This window comes from Antrostomus carolinensis, unplaced genomic scaffold (assembly GCF_000700745.2).
Source record: "Antrostomus carolinensis isolate BGI_N321 unplaced genomic scaffold, ASM70074v2 scaffold30630, whole genome shotgun sequence".
Classification (NCBI taxonomy): Eukaryota; Metazoa; Chordata; class Aves; order Caprimulgiformes; family Caprimulgidae; genus Antrostomus; species Antrostomus carolinensis.
In genome coordinates this window covers 34,229-57,272 of record NW_010289589.1, presented here as the reverse complement: position 1 = coordinate 57,272, position 23,044 = coordinate 34,229, and the positions used below count along the sequence as shown (strand labels likewise).

Here is a 23,044-nt window from a genome sequence, read left to right as displayed (position 1 = left end):
TGATGCGCAGGTGGAGGCCGACTAAAGAAGTATGAAGAAAAGCATAGTCCTGATCTGCTCCTTCTTCCAAGTCATGATCTAATCTGGAGTTGGATTAGATGACGTTCCCCGTATCACAAGGCAAGTGTGGGTTAGAACTGGGAAACCATCTAAGAAGTAGATATTGGGGCTACTGACCGCACACACATGCACGCACACGTATCTCTCCAGCAATGCTAGGTCAGAAGAATATATACATAGCAGTCAATGAACTATATATATGTGTGTGTTAGTATGATTCAGTGCACTGGGGGCAATGGCAAGCTCTAGAAAAACACTTAGATTTAAACGGCCATTAGACCTTTCTACCCTCCTCATGAGTAAAATGCATGTTCAATGTTTTTTTCTCAGCTTACTCTACTTGTATAATAAACCTTCATTCCATCACCACTACTTTTGACTATAATACATAGGGTAAACTAGGGTACCTCATTACATTGGGATGTGCAATACACAATCGACAGAGCAGTCGTCTGAGCTGAATAGTCTGAATACAAGTAAAAAGAGCAAGTGAGCTTAACCAGTAATATACTCCAATTTACAATATAAGCAGAACAAGTAAAAATATTGCTTCCCATCCCATCCTTTTTTTTCCCCTTCACTACTATGGTGCCTGTAAGATTGGCTTGGTAAACTGGATGCACTAAAAAATAAGAATTTTGCCTCTTGGAAGCTCATAAAATGATACTAGAAAAAGTTTTCTGACGGCTGATCCACACAGACTGCAGTCATTAAACAATTCAAATGGGTAGGATAGAGAACTCTTTCACACAGCTGTGGAGAAATAGAAAGAAATAGCCACTTCACATATCTCAACGTTGTTTCTGAAAACGAGGAAGGGGAAAAAAAAAAAAAAAAGGCAACATATTAAGAGTCTTTGTCACTGTCCATTGCACCATACATATCAGCCAGCTTTTTAAAGCGCGGCCCCCAGTCACTGAGGTAATCGTAGTCCTGATCTCCGTCCGTAGTCACCGACTCCAAGGAGCTGAGGGACTCGGCCACAGAACCATTACCTTCATACGCGTAGGTTGCTAACGAGTCATACGGGGGTGCCGTTGGATCTGTGTCGTTTTCCTTTAACCTTTGGTTAATGAAATCTCTGACATCTGTGTTATCTCGTGCTGCTGCAGTCCTCCGTGGCATAAAAAGCGTTTCCGGTACAATGTCTCTGCGTAATTTGTTATCGTCTATGGCTTCAGGATTCCTCAGTGTGCCGATATCAAATGCCTGGGTGTCTTCCTCTCCACCACCTTCATCATTATAACTGACAATGTTGTCTCTGATGTCTTCTTTCGAAATAATCAAAGGCTCTTTTTTCCGCTGCCGTCTCAGTGCTGCAAACAGCACCACTGTAACTGGAAACAAAAACAACAGGGGAAGAGAAAGGGGAACGTTAATCCCTAACTCCATTAAAATCCAGAAGAAATGCTGTGCCTCTGCTTGAATTAGAAGTTTTGAAAGATGTTTTGCAAAAGTGCAGATGGTTTTCAGACTGTGCTTGCTCTGCCTGTGAGTACCTTGGGAGATGAAATGGCAGGGATATGCACTAGAAGAAAGGGAATGTCAAGCTTGTAAGAAGCCAAGTGGAGTATCTTTTTGTCAGTAAGCACAGTTTTACCCAGAGTCATATACCAGTTTTGTTGCCTTGAGAAAGAGAAGTAGTTTTATGAGAGTTGGGAAGGGAGAAACACTTTCAACAAAATAAGTGACACCAGGTGTTATTTACCTTGAGCCCCTGGGACAGGATGCAGCTTGTGCTGTGGACAAGGCTAGTGTGTACTGGGCTATGATAACAGGTTAGCAAAGCTGCATTTCAAGATAAGTAAATCTATTCTCCTCTGGAAAAAAAACTTGAAATATGGAGTAGATTTTCAGCTAGCACAAAGTCCAAGTTTTGTTAACTTCCCTGGCATGTTTTTACAATGTACATCACCTTTAAAAAGTAAATAGCTTAAATCTTAGACTGATGAGATATGGTAATGGTATTATTTAATCTGCCAAAGTCATGAGATTTCTCACAGATAATTTTATGTCTTTCATTCTGAAGTGTGTATAATATATGTATATATATTTCATTTGTTTGGAGGGCAGGAACTCCTTCCAAGGCCCTGATCCAACTTTAAACATTTTTACTCAATAATGATCCCCAGTACTGTTGGAGAAGTGGGTACAGGGGGTTGGAGGGGTTATGTTCAATGCATTATTTCCTTTAGCAGCTATTTTCTGATTTCTTAGCTTGATTCTAACATGGTAAATGATTGAATATTTACAAATGAACAGCAGCAAGGAGCTGGGATGTACTACTATCACTGTTGTTTCCATAGGCTGAGGTCCACAGTGCCCAGTAATTCAGCTCTGCTGTGCCAACTCTGAGAAAAGACACATCTTGCTGTTTTTCTAGTTGTTTCATAACAAAGCAAAGAAAATCAGAAAATGCCTAAACTCATTGATACGAGATGATAAGGTGGTTCAAAATTATCTTTCATGTCAGTTGTGTTTCTAAAATGGCATGTTTGTCAAAGCACAGTAACTGTTAAAGACTGCGGGTTTTTTGGCAGTCTCTTCCTCATTTGTAACCCTGTTAAGAAAAATGCCAAGGTCCAAGGACATCCCCAAAACAAAATTTTAGCCCATTGAAACCTGTCTTTCTTAACTTCTTTTGACAAACACAAAGCTGATTTTTAAATTTATTTATTTATTTAATGATGGGCTTCCCTGCAGGACTTCTTAGAGCAAGATGCTGTCTGTAGGTGTCGTCAAGCATGTTGTGGAAGTCTCTCATACTCTTTCTCTCCATTGACTATAATAGAGGGATACCAAGAAGACAGGATAAGGCAGGAAAATGCTCTAATTCCTGCTGTGTCTTTAACACAAGCGTTAAGTAAGGGAGGACATCTATTAATATGAGTTGAAAAGGAGTAAGTGGGGTGGTGAAACTGAAGGAATTAGGAGGGCTGGTTCCCATGGTGAAAGCTTCAGGCTCTCATGCTAATGATGATTTACTTGTGGTGTCCCATAAAGGTCCTAATCTGAGCGATGCTTCTTTGTGCTGCTGTGCAAAAATGCAGTAAGAGAGAATTCTCTTCCTTAAGAGCATAAAGCTAAGACACTATGTGGGAGGGCTGGGGAAAGGTCTATGTGAGACAACAGAGATAGCTGGAGAAAATTTTGGAGAACTTGGAAAAGACAGCATTGATTTGAAATGGGCTTCCAGAATAGTGACTGCTAAGAATGATCTGGGGAAGTGTAGAAAAGGTAGTTTTTACATGGAAGAGTTGCTGAAGTATCTCATCAATGAAGGTGTTACACAGAATATGCAAGGATTAGACTTTGATAACTGTGTCACATCTCTGATACTTGGGTTTTCCTCTTTTGTGCTGAACCTGCATTAGAAGTTACATGTTAAAGTGCATCACCTTTATTTGCATGTCAGTGTTTAGCAGTATCTGAGGCCTCCAGATAAGCTGCTAGACTAATTCAAACTGCAAATAAACCCAGGCACATTTTGTTGCTCCTAAATTTTAAGTTGTGGTTCAGGTCTGCCCAGAGTATTGTTTTTCACTCAGTAGTGGTTGCACATGCAAATCCTGCAACCAGCCTGAAAATAGAAAATTATATAGCTGAGTTAATTGAAAATCTGCTTATGGTGCATGGTGGCGTGAGCAGTAATTGACATAAAGTGCTGCTTAGCACACAGAATCAATTTTTTTCGATTGACATAAAACAGGAAATCGTTTAATGTCAGATTGATATTAATGAGCACAGTTGTACTAACGAGTGCAAGACTATCTGCAGCATTAAATTTCTTTTTCTGGTAAGGAACTTGATATAAAGTGAGCTCAGCCCTTAGAGGCAATGATACCATGTTTTGAAAAATGAATTTAATGGTGAATTTAGGGTAAGACTTTTATTGTGGGTTTCTTTTCTGAAAATGGGATAGCGCTTATTTGGGAAAGACATGACTATATTGTTAAAGTCTGAGAATCACAACATGGTCTTTGACTCATCACTGGGGAGGGAAATTTTGTTAATAGTAAAGATCAAGATGATTCCGCAGTGGCAACGAGCATGTCCAAGGAAGATAGGAGTATGGTAGAAAGAAGTAGAATCACTGAGGAAACGTTTTCTTCCCTGCTTGACCCTACTGCTATAAAACTGGTCTGAGTCCCTTCTTTCCTGGCCAGATACTAAAGGTGACAAAAACCATCTCCCTGAGAACTGCCTGTGTTGTATTGTAAAGCTCTCCTCAGATGAATAGACTGGCTAAAGGGACCAGTTGCATCTGTTGTACAAGAGGGGTGGAACCTGAGTGGGAGCAATGTGAGAGATGTTGCAAAATGTCCTTATTTTTATAAAAAAAAAAAAAATGCTGACCACTTGTAAGTGCTTTAGAGATTTGTACATCACACACAGGATCCAACCTCTTCATATTCACAGGTGTCTGAAAGGGAGGACACTGCAGCTTTTGAGAGAGTGCTTTAGTAGCCACCCCATTTCAGCATCCTTTTCCAGCAGAACAGAAGCACTACGACTTGTTTCTCCTCAGTTTAGACATGAGAAGTTAATTGTTTAAAACTATGTTATCTGGCCTCCTTCTATGGTCAACAGAAAGACATCTACAGCGGATGAATAGTCCAGTCCACCTTAGATACCAATATGGAGATGGCAAGAATGTCTCTGTACATGTGCCTGTCTCTTTCCATTGACCAGAGTGTGGAGCCCAGCTGTGTCCTCTTGCTTGGACATTGCTAACTTTTAGATAAGTAAGATCAGATAAGAAGTGTTCTAGACACCATATGTGTAGCAGGCCTCAGAGGAGGAAATACAATTATATAAATGCAGGCTAAGACAAGGATATCTTTGCTTTGCTCTTGTCCTAGCCTTGGTGTAATCGCTTGTAGCAATGCAAAATAACTATGAAATGAACAAAATGCCTCTGAACTACTTACCAAGTAATATAATGATGCAGAGAAGAATGGCAATAAGAGCCCCAGTGCTAAGACCAGTAGGATGAATCAAGGCTTCTGCATTACAGGACAGCAACTTTCCTCGGTGGTCACAAGCACATACTCGAATAGTCACCGTTTCGGTGCTGCTCTGGATAGGGTAGTCATTGTCTGATATTACCACTGGCAAGAAGTAAGTACTCATTTCATGCCGGTTATATCGGGTTTTTCGTGTAAAAATCCCTGCTGTGTTGTCTGGAAACACAAAGTACACATTAAATCTTCATCTGAAGACTGAAAGCAAGGATAAAATAATAAAGAAAAGTCTTCCTAGAAATTCACCTCTGTTGTCCTGTAGTGTAAAGTTTGAGCTGCCAGCTGCCTCTGGAGCTAAGGAGAATGAAAACTGATGTCCACTGTAAGAGTCATCTTTATCAACAGCACTTAATGTTTGTATCAGCTGAAACAATAAGAACAAAATTACCTTCAAAGTCAGTAGACCTTACATTTATTTATGTACTCCAGGATTGTAAAGCAATCCTGTATTCATTTTTTTCTTTCAGGCAGCTGATGCTGCTATGGCAAGCTTAAGAAAAGTGATCTGTGTGCTGCCAAGGCTGTTTAGGATCACCATGCTATTGCATCCCATACTATCAACCAGCAACATAATGAATTTGAAAGCTGGCAGGAAAATCGTGTTGAATTCAAGGGTAGGCTCAGGTTGATGCCACTCCAGATGGGTAGGAAACCTTTGTGTGTGACAAGCAATAGAGATGAAAGGTTAGACAGTCCAAGCTGACTGTATATTTATCTAGCCAAATCTCACGGCACAGGAATTGTTTGGCTGAATCTCCCAAATTATCTGCTACTTTGAACAATTTAGTAATAGGACAGGTAAAGTGAGAGTTATCTGACAGGAAATAGTTATATCACAGACAGGACCTGTAACAGTTACAGACCTGAAACTGTTTTTGAAGGAGACGGTGGAGGTGCCAGAATAAAGCAGAGAATCACAGAATGAAAATGAATCAGAGATAACAAGGTGCAGTACAGAAAACAGCAATGTAAAACATACTGTCACATTAGCTGCCTGAGTACTAAGTGCAATCGGATACTGTGCAGCCACTGTTTAGTTTAATTTTGCAAAACTGACATTTTGATGCAATGCAAAGTATACCTCTTGATAAGGTGATGCAAGAGCAGTAGCAAAATTCAATTAATTTGGAATATTTTCTTAGTACAAGCAGACAACACACCTGTTCTGCCTTTGCATTCTCACAGACGAAGGTCTCGTAAAACATGGCAAACTCGGGAGCATTGTCATTTACATCCAAAACCTTAATGAACACTGGGACACGGCTGCTTTGTTTTGGGTTGTCTGAAATGATAAAACCAGAAAGAACATTTTATTTAGCCCAGCTGCTGACTCTGTGCAGAGAAAAGAAGGACAGACTTAGGGTCTCATTGCCTTGATTCTTCCCACTCACAACACTCCGCTTATATTCTGTTGATTTCTGGGGAATGCATTATGGCATGAATTCCACAAAACCATGCTGTGTTATCATTACTGTCATTCTGTGTAAGCTATACAGGTTAAGATTGGGTAGCAGTCCAGGATTTACAAATTCCTTTGAACACTCCAAGTATGATTATGAATGTATGTGTGGTATGTATATATATATATATATAAATTATAATACTAGATTTAAATAAAATCTATTTATTAGCCTGTCGTTTTAACTTGGCTGGCAGCCAAACTCCACACAGCTTCTTGCTCACTCTCCCCCTCCCCCAGGGAACAGGGGAGAGAATCGGAGGGGTAAAGGCGAGGAGACTTGTAGGTTGAGATAAGAACAATTATTATTATTTCAATAATAATTGAAATAAAATAAAACTTAAATTAATAATTACAATAATAATAGAATATACAAATGAGTAATGGGCAGCACAATTGGTCACCCCCTGCTGGCCAATACTCAGCCTGTTCCTGGATAGTGCCCCCAGAGGAGCAAAAATCCCAAAACCCCAATGCCGGAAGAGAGAGAGAAAGTATTCTGGTCGACCCTCATTTCCATACTCAACATAATACCATATGATATGGAATATTCCATTGGCATATCCAAATGCCAATTTGGGTCTGCTAATTTTACTATTTTTACTATGAAGGCTTGCACTAGGTTTTGCTACATAAATTTCCCACCCCTGTTAATATAGTTTCTTAATGTATTTTAACCTATGATTTGAGTAAAAAAAAAAAATAGTGCAATAAAATATAACAGATCTAAGACTCTGTATGCTTCTACAAGTATTCATTATAATAGCTTGTTGAGTTGGGCTTTAATAAAACTCCTATTACTGTGTTTATCATACCTTTATAAATTTGAAAATGCCTTCTCCAAAATTGGCACTGTAGATTTGTATTACAGAGCTCAGTCATTTGGACAAAATATTGTGCTCTAAAGCTCCACAGTCCCATTGAAGTTAATATGACTCCATTAGGCATAAACACTTTCTCATATGAACCATCGGGCTAAATTCATTCAATGTATAAAATAACAGTTTATGTATAATGTAGACCAGGCTGAATTCTGTGCTAAAATACATCAATACAAGTGTTGAATTTTTATAATAGGCAGAAATCAAAGGTACTCATTTGAAGTTGCAGGACTATTGGCAAGACTACTTTATAAGGGCATACCTTTCTAACAAGTACATTCAAATATATTGGCAAATGTGTTCCTTCTCCTCTTAAGAATTACAATTGTTTTCTTTCCTGCTTTTTGAACCATGAACTACATATTTTCATTTTACTTCTAGGTGCTTAAGATTCTCACAGTTTAAAATTACACTGTAATAAATAGAAGCTTCATAAAACCTCTATGCTCTGTGGACATGGGCCTTTTTTCTGATTTAATGGAAATATAAATTAAAATATATGTATACATCTTTAAGTTTTTTTTTAATAATCTTTCAGATTAGTTTTGCAAATTAATCTATGTAAGTTAATTTGTTTGCATTATACTTTAATTACTGTTGGGCTCCATCTCCAAAAAAAATCTCCACAGACTCAATGAAGGGATTAAATCTATTAATGTTTTCTGTTTAGCTGGTAACCAAACTGTTAAAGTTTTTTTTTTCTCAATACAGCCTCAAATTCCTGCCAGTGTTTGATTTATCCTTAAGTGTGAAGTAAAGAATATTTAAAAATACTCTGGGAATTCTCTATGGTAAATCAGCTGTAATTCTGCAGCTGTGAGTCAGTAGCCCTGTGTACTGAGTTTTATTGCCAGTTTCCCTTCTGACTATGGCAGATCTACTGACCTAGTGTTTCACCAACTATTTGTTGGTAACATTCACAGCATGATTCTCTGGGCTGCTAAGCAACTGCAGCTCATACTGGTGAAAAAGAAGAACATTAAAAATTGGAGCTATCTACACTTACTGATGATTCTAGACAATTGAAGGTAAAAACGTCTGTATTTTTATTTTTTTGTACTATAATATGAAATCAAGAACAGTCATCACTGGAAGGTGTTTCTATTTATGACTTTATCATTTTTTTACAATTTTTTATATCAAAGGGAGAACTCATCCATCTGAATATGCATCCTGCCTGTAAGTTGACTTGATCTTTCTTTTAGATTGCTTCAGTGAAATATACCTGGAGTTTGATGTTTTGGTATGTCACTGAGAGCAGTCAGTGATTAGCTGGAATTCCGTGGAATGGGTCTTTAGCCAGGAGCATTAAGCAGTGGTTCTTTCCAGTCTAGTCTCTTGAGACTAAAATTAGCGAGGTAGCCTGGATGAGACCAAGGCTTATTTAAACAATGGCTGCATTTCAGAGAATCATAGAACGGTATGGGCTGGAAGAGACCTTAAAGATCACCTAGTTCCAACCCCCCTGCCATGAGCAGGGACACCTTCTGCTAGACCAGGTTGATCAAATTTCAACCAAGAAAATTGCCTTTGGAAGGCATCTACTCCAGTTATGCCAAATTTGGTCCAGGCTCAGTGAAGTACTGCCTGGGAAGTAGCTTGTTGCAGCCTGGAAGAATTCAGACTGAAGAGGAATGGTAACTAAGACAGAAGCCTGTGTCAGACACAAAAGGTTTAGTTGAGAGGGTCTGACCCAGTAGAAGGTCTGTCTTTAGGGGAGGAGGCACAGAACTAAAGGAGTATTTCATATAGCTGCTAAGCTGGCTTTCAGACAGTATACAATTTTCTGCACTGTACATTATTTGAGTTCCACTGGGACGAATGCAAGTGTGCTTTCTAAATGTTCTTGCTATTGTTTTCTTTTTGCTATTCTTTCCTTTCTAGGTGTTTCTTCTTCCCCCCGTCCTCTACCCAGGAGCTCAGTCTGTAGTGTACAACTCTTCACCCTAGATTACTCCTTCAAAGAATTAACAGAAACACAAACACCTGACTAACAGTCAGCCAAAAGCCAGTGCTTGGTATGCTGAAACCTCATACCCAGCATTAAAAGGTGTAAACTTTCAAGAAAGGGAGAAAACTCTTAAGAAATATAATTCTTATAGGCTCTAGTCCACTGCCCTTTTACATAACCCCATCTGCTTGCCTCAATAGTATTGTTTCACATCAGTTTTCAGCTTTAAAAAGACCTACAGAATAAAGAAAACTGGAGCCAAGTACTTAGTTACACTCTTCTCCTTGTTCATCGGGTGATTGAACCTTATACACATACACACAACATAAGAAAGTAGATCTTATATTGTCTCAGATTATGTTTAAAAAAAAACCCCAAACCATTTAGCTTCTGAGTTGCACAAAGACTTTATGATGGCCATAGAACTGGTGTTTATATTAGATCTATCTACCCTTCCACCATGCTTCACAATCACAGGCACTGTGACTCTGCAAAAGTGAATAGAATTCCATTCCCTAATGTTTGAGCATGTCACATGTTTATGGTTAATGTATTAAAATAAAGAGGATTTTTTACTAACACCACCTAGCACACGCGTCCTTATCTAGATCCCTGGCATTTCTGCTCCTAAAATCATCATGTTAGTATTATTACAAATGACTTCTTCTGAGCAATCCTAAACTAAGCAGACTTATTTGTGACAATAGCTCATAATTTCAAAGGACGTGAAAGAAGTTAAAAATGGAAATCCTGACGATTAAGAGCTGGGCATCTAGCTCAGCCCAACCACCTTAGTTTTAATTGAAAGCATCCAGTCTGTGTTATATTCAGTCTGGATCAGACCAAATTCAGCTATGGAACGCAGTTTGGCTTTAAACCACCTTGCTTGCTGCACGCCAATTTCAGAATTCAGCAATCACATTCAAAATTTAAATTGGCTATTCCTGATTAGAAAACACGGAATTGTCACCTCTCCTCCCTGCTCAGCTAAGTAACCTCTTCATGAACTGCATCCCTAGGAAACACAAAGCTGCAGACCACCTCTTGCAGAGCTTCTGCTTCTTCGTTAGCTCTTGAGCAGGTTATCCATGTAACCTGACATCTGTCCAGCCATGCTTTCCACACGCTCAGCTAGAAGGCTAAATTCATTACCTCAGGGACAGCAGTGGTATTTAGGTTTGACTTACTGATCTCTGCTGCTATTACTGTAATGTTGTGCCATAGCAGTGTTTCCCGGTCAAGGGGTTTTGAAGTAAATATCGAACCATTTCCTGAATTGATGTTGAATACTCTGTCCATATCAGTGTGTCGATCTACAGAGTACCTGCAAATACAGAGACAGGGGTTAGGAGAATGCTTTCCTTTTAATTTCTCTGCTCTTAAGCCATTTTCTAAAACTAGACATCAAACAGCTAGTAAATAGGGTTGCCTCTTTTTTTCAGTGCAGGCGTCAGAGTCTTTATATATTCACACAAAGAGCTAGTTCTGAGATACTGGATAAAGACACATTGGAGGTTTGATTTAGAAGGTGGAGCACTGTCACTGAATAAATGAATTACTGTGGAATTTACATACCTCTGAGGATCATCAAAGCTTTGCTTTTAGTGAGAAATGTTAAGTCTGTGTTCTGAAAGGTATGAAGTTTATTTTAAGCCTGAGTTGGCTTTCCCATTATAAAACCCTCTCCCTATGGTTTGATATTTCAACTGATATTTGATAGCTCAAGTTTTATATCCTTCTGATAAAATTTGACTTCTGGGGTGCATTTCTGCCTTTCACTTCCCAGCATTTAAAAAGACTGTCCCACAAAAACAAGTCGGCACAGAACAGAGATTCATTATTCCATAGGACATATCACATAAAGGTTTGCTGTAATTTGCTAAAACTAAGATGCTCAGCCCAGCTCGATGGCACCTAGATGTAAAAATGAATCCTAACAAGCTCTGAAGGAGCTCAGAGTCTAAATACAGATTCAAATTTTCAATCTGATCTTTTGCTTTTTCTGCTGAACTGAATCCAACTTTAAAAGCAGATCTCTCCAGTTCACCCACAGAGAAGGTGCTACCACCCCGATCCAAATGCTGTGACTTGGTTTCATCTCTTCTGAAGAGAAAATTCTTGCATAAATTATGGAGGTTTTGACAGAAATATGTTTCTGAACTTGCTAAAGCAAGAATGCAATTGCATTATTCTGCTCCTGTTTCAAGCCCAAATGCGTGCTGATGTACAATGCAGGACAGAGCCTTGGGAAGCCCCGTGTGCTCCCTTGGTCTCCTTGCAGGCCATGCCAATGGAAACAAGGCAGCTACTGCTGTCTCTTGTGTCCAGTCGAGGATAAAGATACAGCTGAGCTGGTATGCAGTCAGATGAAAACTGGGCCAGGAGAATGACTGGCAGAGTTTACTGCCACTACAGAACTGAGGGGAACGCAGAGGCTGAAGAAAAATTTCTGTTCCCTGCTCTGCCCTAGGAGCAGCTGCATGACATGTCTCTTATTCTGCACAGATTTCACAGTGACTGTGCAGTGTCTCTGAACTTCTGAGAAAGATCTTGCGTGGAAGAAGGAGGGAAGAGTTCAGTTGAAACGTGATTCTGGCAAAGGTTTAAAATGAACTAATTTGCTAATTATCATATAACTGCTTTTTTTTTTTTTTTTTCCAAGTAAAAAAATGGGATCTAATATCCACAGCAAATTAGACTGATCTTATTCTAAAATGAGAATTTTAGTGTAGCCCACCTTCCTAAACAAAACTATAGCAAATTTTAATTACTTGCACTAAATTGTTTTTATTGTTCCACATTAAATTCCTACAGAAAGAACCAAATGACATCCAAAGGTATTCTCACAAAAAGCCAACTTTACTTGGTAGGACTTGCCTACGCACACCTTGCTAGTTTTTAAGGAATTGATTTAGTTTTCATTCATTGCTGTCACTGGAATAACAGTACTGCAATTTCAGCTGCATTAAGTCAGTTGTGATGTCAGCAGCCGAGTTCCTTTGGGAAGCATTGTAACGTTACCAGCAGGCTGAACAGAGAGTGTAAGGTGGTGTGTAACAGGCAGTGCTGGCTGATGGGATAGCTCCAGCAAATTGTGGTGTTCTGTCCAAATGTAAAGAGCACATGTGAATTTGCTGACTTAGCTGAAATTTTTGATGGAAACAAGTTTACACAAACAAGTCTGACTCTCTTCTATTTTGACAAAGTCAGTATTTGATATGGTAAACGTTTCATTTTAACTTTCATTCATTCAGGCTTTTATATGATATTATGTAGGCATTTTGTGAATTAAATTATTTTTCAGATATTCTGTAGCTCATTTCCATATCTTTCAGCTGAAATACTTCAGTATTTCCATCCTGCAGGAAATCTAGATTTTTTTTATTCCTGCTTCAAATGAAATACCAGGATTTTCATAGATTAACTGTTCCAGCCAACTGTAATAGTATGTTTCAGGCTGTTATTCAGCAAGATATTCAAGTGAGCAACTAGCTTCAGGCATGAGTTGTCTGTACATTTTTTTTTTGTTTTGTTTTCTTCAATTATGCTTTTACTCATGCTTCATATTGCAAATGGACTTAAAATATCTCACTGCCTTAGCACATTTTAATGCTTTGGCACATTGTAATCACTATCTTTACACTGTGGGATGTCCCAAATTTAATCAGTGGTACAGTATCTGGAAGAAATGAAAAACAAAATGTTATGGGCTTTTTCTAAGGTTACCAGAGCTGTAACATTGAAGACGACTTCTTCAAGATATTAAGAATTTAAAAATATAAGTCCTTGTAAATCCATATGTATATTAAGTCATTTGTACAGTGTAAAGTTAAACTCACAAACAAAAAAAAAACCAAACAAACAGAGAACATCTTCTTAATTAAATGTTAATTTTATTTCTTCATATCCAAAAGAAAATACATACAAGGTCAATGCAGTTAATGTATATTCTAATTATACCATTAACCCTGCTCTAGAAGAATGATTTTAATAAGCTAGATTGTCGCTTCTGTTTCTCAGTTTGTATAAACCAGTCTCTTTTGATCAGGGTCTGTTAATTATGTTGAATTGGTGGTGATTCTGACTTATGGATCATAACCTAGTAAGAATTAAGCAGACAACATCAAACTCATTTTTACATTTATTTAATGAAATTACTGGTGTGTATTTGTCAGATTTCAGGACTTCATCCCTTTTAAATCTTGAGGAACTGACAAGCTAGGAAGTTAAAAGGTATCTATGTAGATTCCAGTCTTTCCTTGTACATAAGAGGAAGAAGGGGAGGGTGAAAGAGAGAATCTAACACATGCAAATATGTTGTCAGTAAAATACACAAACAAAATTAAGCCTTATATTTGTTTGCAGATCATTTTCATCTGGGATACTTTAGTAAATCAAATCACAGCAGGGAGACAGTTCCAATGACTGATGAACTTCATTATGCCTCTGAGGAGTTACTATAGCAAAAAAATTCAACCAGCAATTTAAAAAGATCTGATGTACAATACAGCAGTGCCAATTGGCAATATTATTTTTTCCAGTATGCAGCAGTTCATAATATTTCGTTTAGAACTAGCAGAATGCAAAACTTTTTTTTTATTTTTTATTTTTTTAATATAACACAGCTAGATAGTGGAATGTTACTCAGGCTTGTATTAATGTCACTACATGTGGATGCATATTTAAATATAGCCAACCATCTATTGGTGTATTTTTGTATTTTCTTAATGTCATGTCACAGCAAAGCTTATTTATAAGGGCTGGACTGATGAAATGTAGCTCTATCAATACACAGGTCATCATGCAATCTTAAAACCAGGGCAGATATCTGCTTCATATTTTGCTATTGCATCATTGTCTTCTGATGTTCAGCAGCTTGCTGTCTAATGTAACCACAAGTCAGGAAGATTTGTGGGTCAGGAAGGGATGTGTGTGTGAATTTTTCATAATGCATTTTCATAATGATATTGTGAAGGTTTCCTTTAATGGAAGATCAAAGGGGCTTTCATCTAACAGAGTTAGGGCTCAGTTTGTTTCAAAAGAGAAATCTTCACTTGAGTAGAGGAGAAAATGGAAAGTTTTCATTGTAATATCAAGTGTCTAAAGATTTTATTTTTAACCCTCAAGAAAAATTGACAAGCAAGTGACAAGTCATATATATACAGTCTAATTGCATCTTCCCCGGAGCTCAGAGTGAAAATCGGATTTAGCATCTCTATTGCATGATGGAAAAAAAAAATCACCCTGTCAAAAAGATGCAGACTCAACCCATGCCCCTAAATTCTAGGAGATACCCAAGATATTAACACCATAAAATTACATTTACTGCAAGCTAACATCTCTCAGGCTACTGCTCTCTGCTGATTTTCTTCCCCTCTTACCGATTTTCATGTTTCTTCTTGCTGTGTTTATTTCTATTATTCTAACCTCTTCCTCATTTTTCTTTTTCTTCACCTTGATTGTTGCATGCTATCTGAGTATAAAGGAGACAAGTTTTCTGCTGCACTGCATCAATTTTGACACCTCTGCTAATTTTTGCTCAATAATTATCTGCTCATTTAATATGCAAATACTTATACTGTATTAAAGAACTGCCCTTTGAAAGATAGGTAAATTTTAGCACACACATTCAATTAATAGAAAAGAGCCTGTAGGCAGTACTCAACAATGAACAACATAATTCCTATCCACTGTAAATCACTTATAATTAGGAGATGGTGCTGGTGTGAAATGCAAATGGTTGTAGTTATCACCACAGGGAAGCAGAGGGAAGCTGGGAAGCACTTCCCTCACTCCAGTGCCATTAGATACAGAAAAGAAGGTTCATATGAAGACTGCAAGGGGCCTGGGTGTCACGTCACCCCAACCAATTTTTCATGTTCACGCTAGCACGCCTATAAAGACATGCAATAGAAGGTGTTCGCTCTGTCCCTGGGCTTCACCAAAGTGAGCAAAACATTATGTTGCCCTCTCCCTTACTATGCTCTGCTAGTCCAGAACTCCATATAATTGTTGCATGTTGTGATACAAATGAAAACAAACCTTAATTAAAATTAGAAGGCTTAGTCTTGAACAAGAATTAATGTGCAGAGCATCGTATGGAAACTGAAGACAGAGAGGGTTTCTGTCAGAAATGTTTTGCATTTAGTTTCTTAATCTAGGAAACTAAGATGATAATATTTACCCCTCTCACAAGACGAGATGAGAGCTTAAAATTTACTCGTGCCTCATAAACATTGTAAGATATCTTGATGAAAGACAGTTGTTTGCAGAAGTGCAGAGTATTGATGGATTGGGTTTTTATTAAACCTGTATTGTTCTATTTGGATCTTAAGACTACTATTGCATTTCCAAAATGCCCAACCCAGAGTCATTCTGAAAATTGACCTGGATTTAATATTGCTGTATTTTTCATTTCCTTTTACTGCCTTGTCAGAAGCAATGAACTTTAATTAAAGCACACAACTATTTAAAAGTTCTTTTATACTCTATCCAATATGACTTAAGTACTCCAGCATGTTTTCAAATGTACTGAAACAATGGACCTGTTAATTTCCAAAAACTGATGGCTTAGGTTTAGCTACTCCAACCTAAACGTTTCTTCCACTTCCTTTAAGACTAGTTTATCGATTCATGGCAAGTGTAATTTATGAAGTCCATGAGACTGATCCTTATCTTACTAATCTTACACTGATACAAGTGAGGTCAGAGTCTGTGTGTGCACATGAGCTGCTTTTAAGGCATTTCTACTTGCAGTTTAGAGAAGGTAAATGTGACCTCTGTTAAGCAGGTCTGGATGGAAGGGAGAAGAAAGGGCTGCTGAATTACCCCCTGTCATGTAGCCAAGAGGATGCACCGCACTGCACTGGAAAATGTTAAAGGTGGAAGGAGAACACTAACATCTTCTTAGTGCTCTTTTTGCAGTAAATTCTTCATTGGTAGAAATAACCACAAACATTAGTTACTGAAGAGAGTAGGATGTAATGCAAGATGCAAGGGCTATGCAGACATAATCACACATACACAGATATGCTCAAGTGTGGACGCCTTCCTGTGTAATCTCGTTTAGGTGTTCCTGCTCTGGCAGGGGGACTGGACTAGATGATCTTTTGAGGTCCCTTCCAATCCCTAATATTCTGTGATTCTGTGTGACTCTGTGATCACTTACTATCTACAATACTCCATGTTTAAGCATACCTGAACAATTTCATTGTTAAAAGTGATTTTTTGTGTGCTGACATGAAAAAAGCAAAATTAAAGCTGTAAAAAATTTACACACAAGCTGAAATAGTCTATGCTTACTTGACAGGGTTCTTGGCAGCATCTGGATCCTGAGCAGTTACTGTTCCTATTACACTGTTTATTGGAACATCTTCTTTCACTTCCATTATATATGCTGGTCTGCTGAACACAGGGGGTTCATCTACATCCTCCACCTGAATTCTGACTGTAGCTGAGTCCTTGAATGGCCCCAGGTAGAGGAATCGAGGGTCCACATGAGTATTGGTAGCTTCCACTTTCAGAATATAAAGGTTTTTATTTTCAAAATCCAATGCCTGGGAAGAGGGGAAAAAAAAAAGAAGTTTGAGAAGTCTGTGGGGATTGCTGTGGTTTGCAGCCAGATGTGAGGCAAATGAATGGGGGAATATCATGGAGAGGCCTGTGCTACATAACAGGAGCCTGAACTGGAATTAAAATGCCAGCAGAAAGGAGAAAGAAAAGGCTCTATGCCACTGACAATATAGGAAAAAACACTTTTTCAAGGAATTCTATGCCTGGAATTCCTAAATACCAATTAATCTTCCCTTCTCAAATAGCCTTAACTCTTCATGCCTTTTATTCTGACATTTTTGTCATTTTGATGTTTTCTTGTCTATTCCTTGCCTTTAAGCACCACACACTAAAGCGGGGAAGATTTTCCAGGAGTTCCTTGTTATAATATTGGCATTCCATCACTGAAACAAAAACACTGTGACATCTGGTGTCTGGATATCCAGGACCACCCATCAGGGAGAATGTGATTTTATGATAGATCATGACTATATCACGCTCTGTTAAAAGTATGAAGAAGCAGCGTTTAGAGATGCTTAGAGAAATGTGGGGAGAGAGTAGTCACCCCGTTTTTCCATTATGTTGTAGAAGATTCACAGCTTTTGTCAACAACAGACAGAAATGCAGAGTTAGACTGATATCATAATCAGCCCCTGGAAGGCATCTCCTAAAAAACAAGTAATGACAGGTGTCGTACTGATATCAACAAGCAAGTGCATGTTCAGAAAATCTACACAATGTCTATCTAGTGATGACTGAACTTGAACTGATGGAGGATGATATCTGTAACCTTATCAAGCTTGTCCAATAACCCACTGTAAACAATATTTCTCAAATCTTTTCTGACAGCCAATGTGCAACCTAGTAGATGATGTCCACTGTGATCCAGCAAGGCACTGTGATTTTTTTTTTTTCTAAAGCAAAAATATGGTGATGGATTTATTAATTACACTTTTACAAAATGTGAGTCAAACCTAATTTGTCTATGTACTTTTAATATATTAGAGCTATACAACTCAATACCTTCTGATAGTGTAAAACAAGCAATGTGATACTGATTATTTACGTGGTCTTAACACAGCACCTTTCCCAATAAGTGAACAAACCTTGTAGGTATCATAGGGACAAAATCAGAGTTGGACAGTGCTTCCTTGAGTTATTCCATGATTATGCTCAGACTGTTGATTTTTATCTCAGTCCTATCCCACTCCATAGATTATTTACCCTCTCAGCTCCCTCAAAGTATGTGCATTGGTTTAGTAAAGGAGGGAATAAGAAGAAGGATTCTAATTGCTTGTGTAAAAGAAACTTTACATAATGTAGAGATTCCTAATAGACAGCATTCAAATTAAAAAATACCACATGTTGCACTGAAAATGGAAGAACAGATAAAGTTTTGACTGGTATTTCAGAGGCTGGAGTTAAGTGTGTTAAGATGTGTACCTTTTTGACAGTTATAATTCCTTCCTGTGTGTCCTTGTCTGTGGTAATTCCAAACATGTCATATCCATCCCCCTCAGTGATGCTGTATTCAATCTCTGCATTTTCACCTACATCAGCATCATTAGCTTTTATCCTGCCAACTGGTGAGTCAGGCGGTGTAGACTCAGGAGCTCTGAACTGGTATGTGCCTATGGCAGACAGAGAAGGAAATTTTGTCAGTCAGTCTCATGGTGCTTTGCACACCAACTCCCAACCCACTTTCCATGCTGGGCGTGCACAGATGAGTCGGCAAGTCGCTGTGTCTTCAGGAATCCCTGGGGCAACAGCCTTCAGCTTCTGCCTTACTTTTATGTGGATAAAACGTAACTTATTTTTTCTATCTATTTTCTAGCATGAAGGATGGGCATTTTGTTTTCCTACATACACATAACTTTAGCAACATACGTTCCTATCTAGACATTATCAGGGTCTTTGCTGGCCATATCAAAATTGTCTATGAAAAATGTCTTCAGGCCAAAAGACAAATATTAAGAACTCCCAGAGGCCAATGCAGCCTAGCAACACTTAAATCAAATTCAACCCAAGAGCCTATTAATAACGTGCTACATTGAATTTTCCTCTGAAAAAACTCTACTTGGGCAATGTTGGCATTATAAAGCTGTATCTTTGGCTTTTATATCGAAGACACTTATGTCCAGAGTTGTATAATTAACTCATTGGAGGTAGAGTGCTATATTTTGTCTTAAGTAGCTCTAATTTAAATGGAAACACTTTGCCCACAGCTAAGAACAGACTTTGAACTTAAATGACAAGTTGTTTCAAATAACTTTCCCAGTGACTTAACCGCCAAAGCTTGCTGATTTGTCTGATAGTATCTGTAATTATTTTCTCTAACAGCTGCTCTTGACTTTGACACACACTGACACTGTGATATACATACATCGCACACAGAGCAGTGATTAGCCAAAGCAAAAAAGAAGGAAAAGCAAGAGAGAAAGGAGGATGAAAAGAAAGAAAGAGAGAAGTAGAGAAGTGGATGAAAGCTTAATAACTTTGGATCACTTATGGCTATGAGCAGTTATTAGTAGAAATTACTTTCTATGAGATCTGATTCAAGTGATTCCCTTAAATATCGCACAGATACCTACAAAATGATCTGAGACAGGGGAAGGAAAGTAGACAGAAATATCTAGTGTATTTATGTACATGCTTTTGTTTCTGTATGCAAAGAATACAGGAAAAAACACTGAGACAAATGCTTTCTGGGTGAAAGTATTAATTTTGATAGAATTGCTCTTAGGATCATTTTACGTACTTAAATAAATATATTTCAAAACTTAAATATGTTCTATTAGAACAGATATCTTAAAACACAGTCAACCACAAGGTCTAATAGAAATAATATTGATCAAGAAACATAGATTGTTTCAGTCAAAGCTATTTAATGGGTAGGAAAAATAGTATTTCTGTACCTTAATTCACCTCTCAGACTATCTACTGCAACTGGAGTAAAAATATTAAAGATATGTTTTCCAGTTATTGTAATTAACCTTAGTGTTACTTAGGATCTTACTGCTTGTGTGTTGTCTTTTTCTTTCTTAAAGGAAGTCTGATACTCAGTAAGTTTATGACATCAGAAACAGTATCTAAGGTGAAAAAAAAAAAAATGTCCATTTTACTGTAAAGACATATAACATAAATACTCCATACTCTGGGGGAAGCGAGGTGGATTGTCGTTTACGTCAGTCAATGTGATGTTCACGGTGGTGGTTCCTGATAATCCACCCATCTGGCCTCCCATATCCTTCGCCTGGATGACCACTTGGTACTGCTCCCTGTTTTCACGGTCCATGTTTAGCAAAGCAGTTTTAATAATGCCTGAAAACATGAAAATTAAAGACAGGGAATTCACAAGTAAAGTACTGACTTTGATGGAAATTCTGATTAGAAAAACCCCACAGCTTAAAGAACAAAACAATCTCTCTGTAATAAGTAAACTTTGCCCAGTACAAATATTTACTGTTATGAGATGGCACATTAAATTACAGACTTGTCATATCATATCTCAGGTTGCTGCTGATATGACAGACATAATATTAGTGGTATCCCCAGAATAATGTTCTACCTGTTTGTGAGCAGTGTTATTTTACATAACTATTTACCCCCTTTCAGTTCCATGCTAAAGTCTCTCACTGAACTGGAAAAAGGTTCTCTGTTCATTACAGCGTGCTCCATCTTTTCTCTCCTGTTCTGTCAATATTTTTATTTTGACAGATGTAATAAAAAAAAAAAAAGCTAACTTCAGCAAGACATTAATAAAGAGGCAGTACAACAATATTAAATAGAAGATAAATTAATTAAGAAAATTGTGAGCATTCAAGCATGCCCAATATATATATTTCTATTTATACATTGACTAAAATGATTTTGCCAGTCACTTCCTCCTTCAAAGGCACAAATAGCAGTTATGAGGCCAACTCCTATTGAAATTCAATCATTCATATTTACCATGAAGAATAACATTTGCATTCTCACTGGGTCTCTTAAGGCTAAGAACTGAGCCTTTTGTAGGCAAAAGAAGTGAAATTCAAGTACTGAAATCAATGGCAAAATTCACAGCAGCTTTGGCAGAGACTTATATCACTCCAGGAGTTTTTCAATTGATTTCCACGGCAGGAAGATCAAGCCTGTGGTTTACCTTGCTTCCCCTCTGTGCCCCATACAACCCTCTTGCTGAAAGATTATTACTGGTGAACTCCCAGCTACATTATCCTTATTATAACTCTATATTGAAGAGCACACAGTGTACTGTCCAAGTCAGAATGAGAGCATCAGTGCAAAAATCCCTGCTTGTATTATCTAATACCTTATGCTTGAAGGAAAGCTCCCTTTGATCTTGGCTCTCACTCTTTTCAGAATTATGTACGTTTTTTCACCTCAGGTTTTTCTTTGAGACATCTAATCTCTCCCTCCTTTTCCATGTCGGAGTCTTTAAGAATTATTTAAGATACAATGCTAAAACCTGATTAATTGTCTGGGATAATCCATTCCTTTCTTGTAAGGACGCTGAAGACAACCGATTTCTCTAGCTTCCAGCAACCTATCACAGTGGATGTTCCCATTTATGGAGTTTTTTTGAAATCCTTTGTTTCTTGTTTAAGAAGTTTGTTATAAATCTTGGGAAGAGACTATCTATGTAGTCAGATAGTCAATGGTACAGCAGATTCAGTCAGACAGAATTCATGTTTTACATGCACAGGTTCCAAAGCTGTCTGTTCTTCAGCCCATAAAAAATTCCAATCACTGTGTATAATTTAAACATCTTCCAAAAAAAGAACTCAGAAGTTTGGGATTCTTTTTGTGATCTTCTAGCGTAGCGCAACAGACAATTTTAGCTCTTCTATAATTATTCTTAATTAAGATTTCTTTCATAAAATTAGCATTAAAGTGATATGTTGCAGATGTACGGAAACTGTAATTACTTTAAACAAGTTTTGAAGAAGCAGAAGGAGAAAAAAAAAAAACCCACCTGAACAAACCCTCAGTCTTAATTTAGCCCTTATGAAGATCTATGAGGTTTAAGCACTTTTTTCCACACCCACCTGTTTCTTGTTTTCTTCTAAAAGCCAACCTATTCGGTTTAATTTAAGCACCCACAGCAGTCTCTATACCCACTGCTTGTTAAAAATGATTGAAAACTGGTTCATACCCAGTACTAATTCTATTTATTAGACTTTACTGGTAAGATTAAAATAATGTAGGTGTCATGTTTACAGATGTATCGCTCTATTAAATTTGTCAGATTTTGCACTGAGTAAAATGTAATCTCTTTGAAGTTTTTGTCTAGTATGTCCTAGCTTGGCTTAGCATGTCATTTTGAATTACAGGTGTTGTCACAGAATGACAGATAAGGTCCCCTGACCTGTCTCAGATTCGACAGAGAAATATGGTTGTCCCTGGAGAATGCTGTAGACAACTTTAGCACTGTTCCCATATGTAGGATCATCAGCATCAGTTGCAGTGACTTGCACAACAAAGGTACCTGCAGTGATAAATTAAAGAGAATTAAAATCCCCAGGTTTTTCACATGGCAAAGACAGTTTATGATCTTAAAAAACCATAGTTCGGGTTCAGGTCAAACTTGTGGCAAAATGTTAGAGATATTCTTATGTTGTAGAAGTTTCTCTGTTCATAAAGCATATAGATACAAAAGCTTATTCTCTATCCATTAAAATACACCGTTATTGATGGGATGTATAGATACTTCATCATATTTCTTATGAAGAAACCAGAAACTCACCCTTCCCCAGATATTGAAGGCATTCAGAATTTGAATCTAGGTCAAGAATATACTTTTGCAAATTTACTCATGCTTGTGAGGTGTTTGACATAGGAATGTAAATTTGTTTTTTTCATGTGTCTTCTAGAGAAAGAAATGGTGTTGAATCCTAGGCAAAGTGTTAACAAACATAAAAAATGAGTTTAGGTTTTGGCATTTAAAACAAAGTTGTGAATAAAGTATTCACTTCACATATTAAAATGTGAATATTAGGTTCTCTCTTCACCAGATGAGATTTCATCCATGTGACAAGTCCCATGAATGAGAGGAGAGAGTATACCCCTAAGTCTTTATTTTCATATTGCTTGAGCTTTATTTTAATCTCATTCTTGATTA

The 23,044-nt window shown here is 37.6% G+C and overlaps 1 protein-coding gene across 2 annotated transcripts in view; it reads right to left on the bottom strand.

The window, feature by feature from the left end:
• Positions 1 to 362: 362 nt before the first annotated feature.
• Positions 363 to 23,044, bottom strand: part of LOC104527275 (cadherin-6) — a 47,182-nt gene continuing 24,500 nt past the window's right edge. The window contains exons 3-11 of one of the 2 annotated variants that reach the window (XM_010170953.2): positions 22,292 to 22,411; positions 20,080 to 20,247; positions 18,370 to 18,557; positions 16,678 to 16,931; positions 10,563 to 10,699; positions 6,245 to 6,366; positions 5,331 to 5,448; positions 4,992 to 5,243; positions 363 to 1,397 (exon numbers count right to left, since the gene is read on the bottom strand). In XM_010170953.2, coding sequence (XP_010169255.1) covers positions 907 to 1,397; positions 4,992 to 5,243; positions 5,331 to 5,448; positions 6,245 to 6,366; positions 10,563 to 10,699; positions 16,678 to 16,931; positions 18,370 to 18,557; positions 20,080 to 20,247; positions 22,292 to 22,411 — 1,850 coding nt within the window. In that variant the 3' untranslated portion in view covers positions 363 to 906. The remainder of the gene's footprint in view (positions 1,398 to 4,991; positions 5,244 to 5,330; positions 5,449 to 6,244; positions 6,367 to 10,562; positions 10,700 to 16,677; positions 16,932 to 18,369; positions 18,558 to 20,079; positions 20,248 to 22,291; positions 22,412 to 23,044) is intronic. The other variant, XM_029085737.1, reaches the window with a different exon arrangement.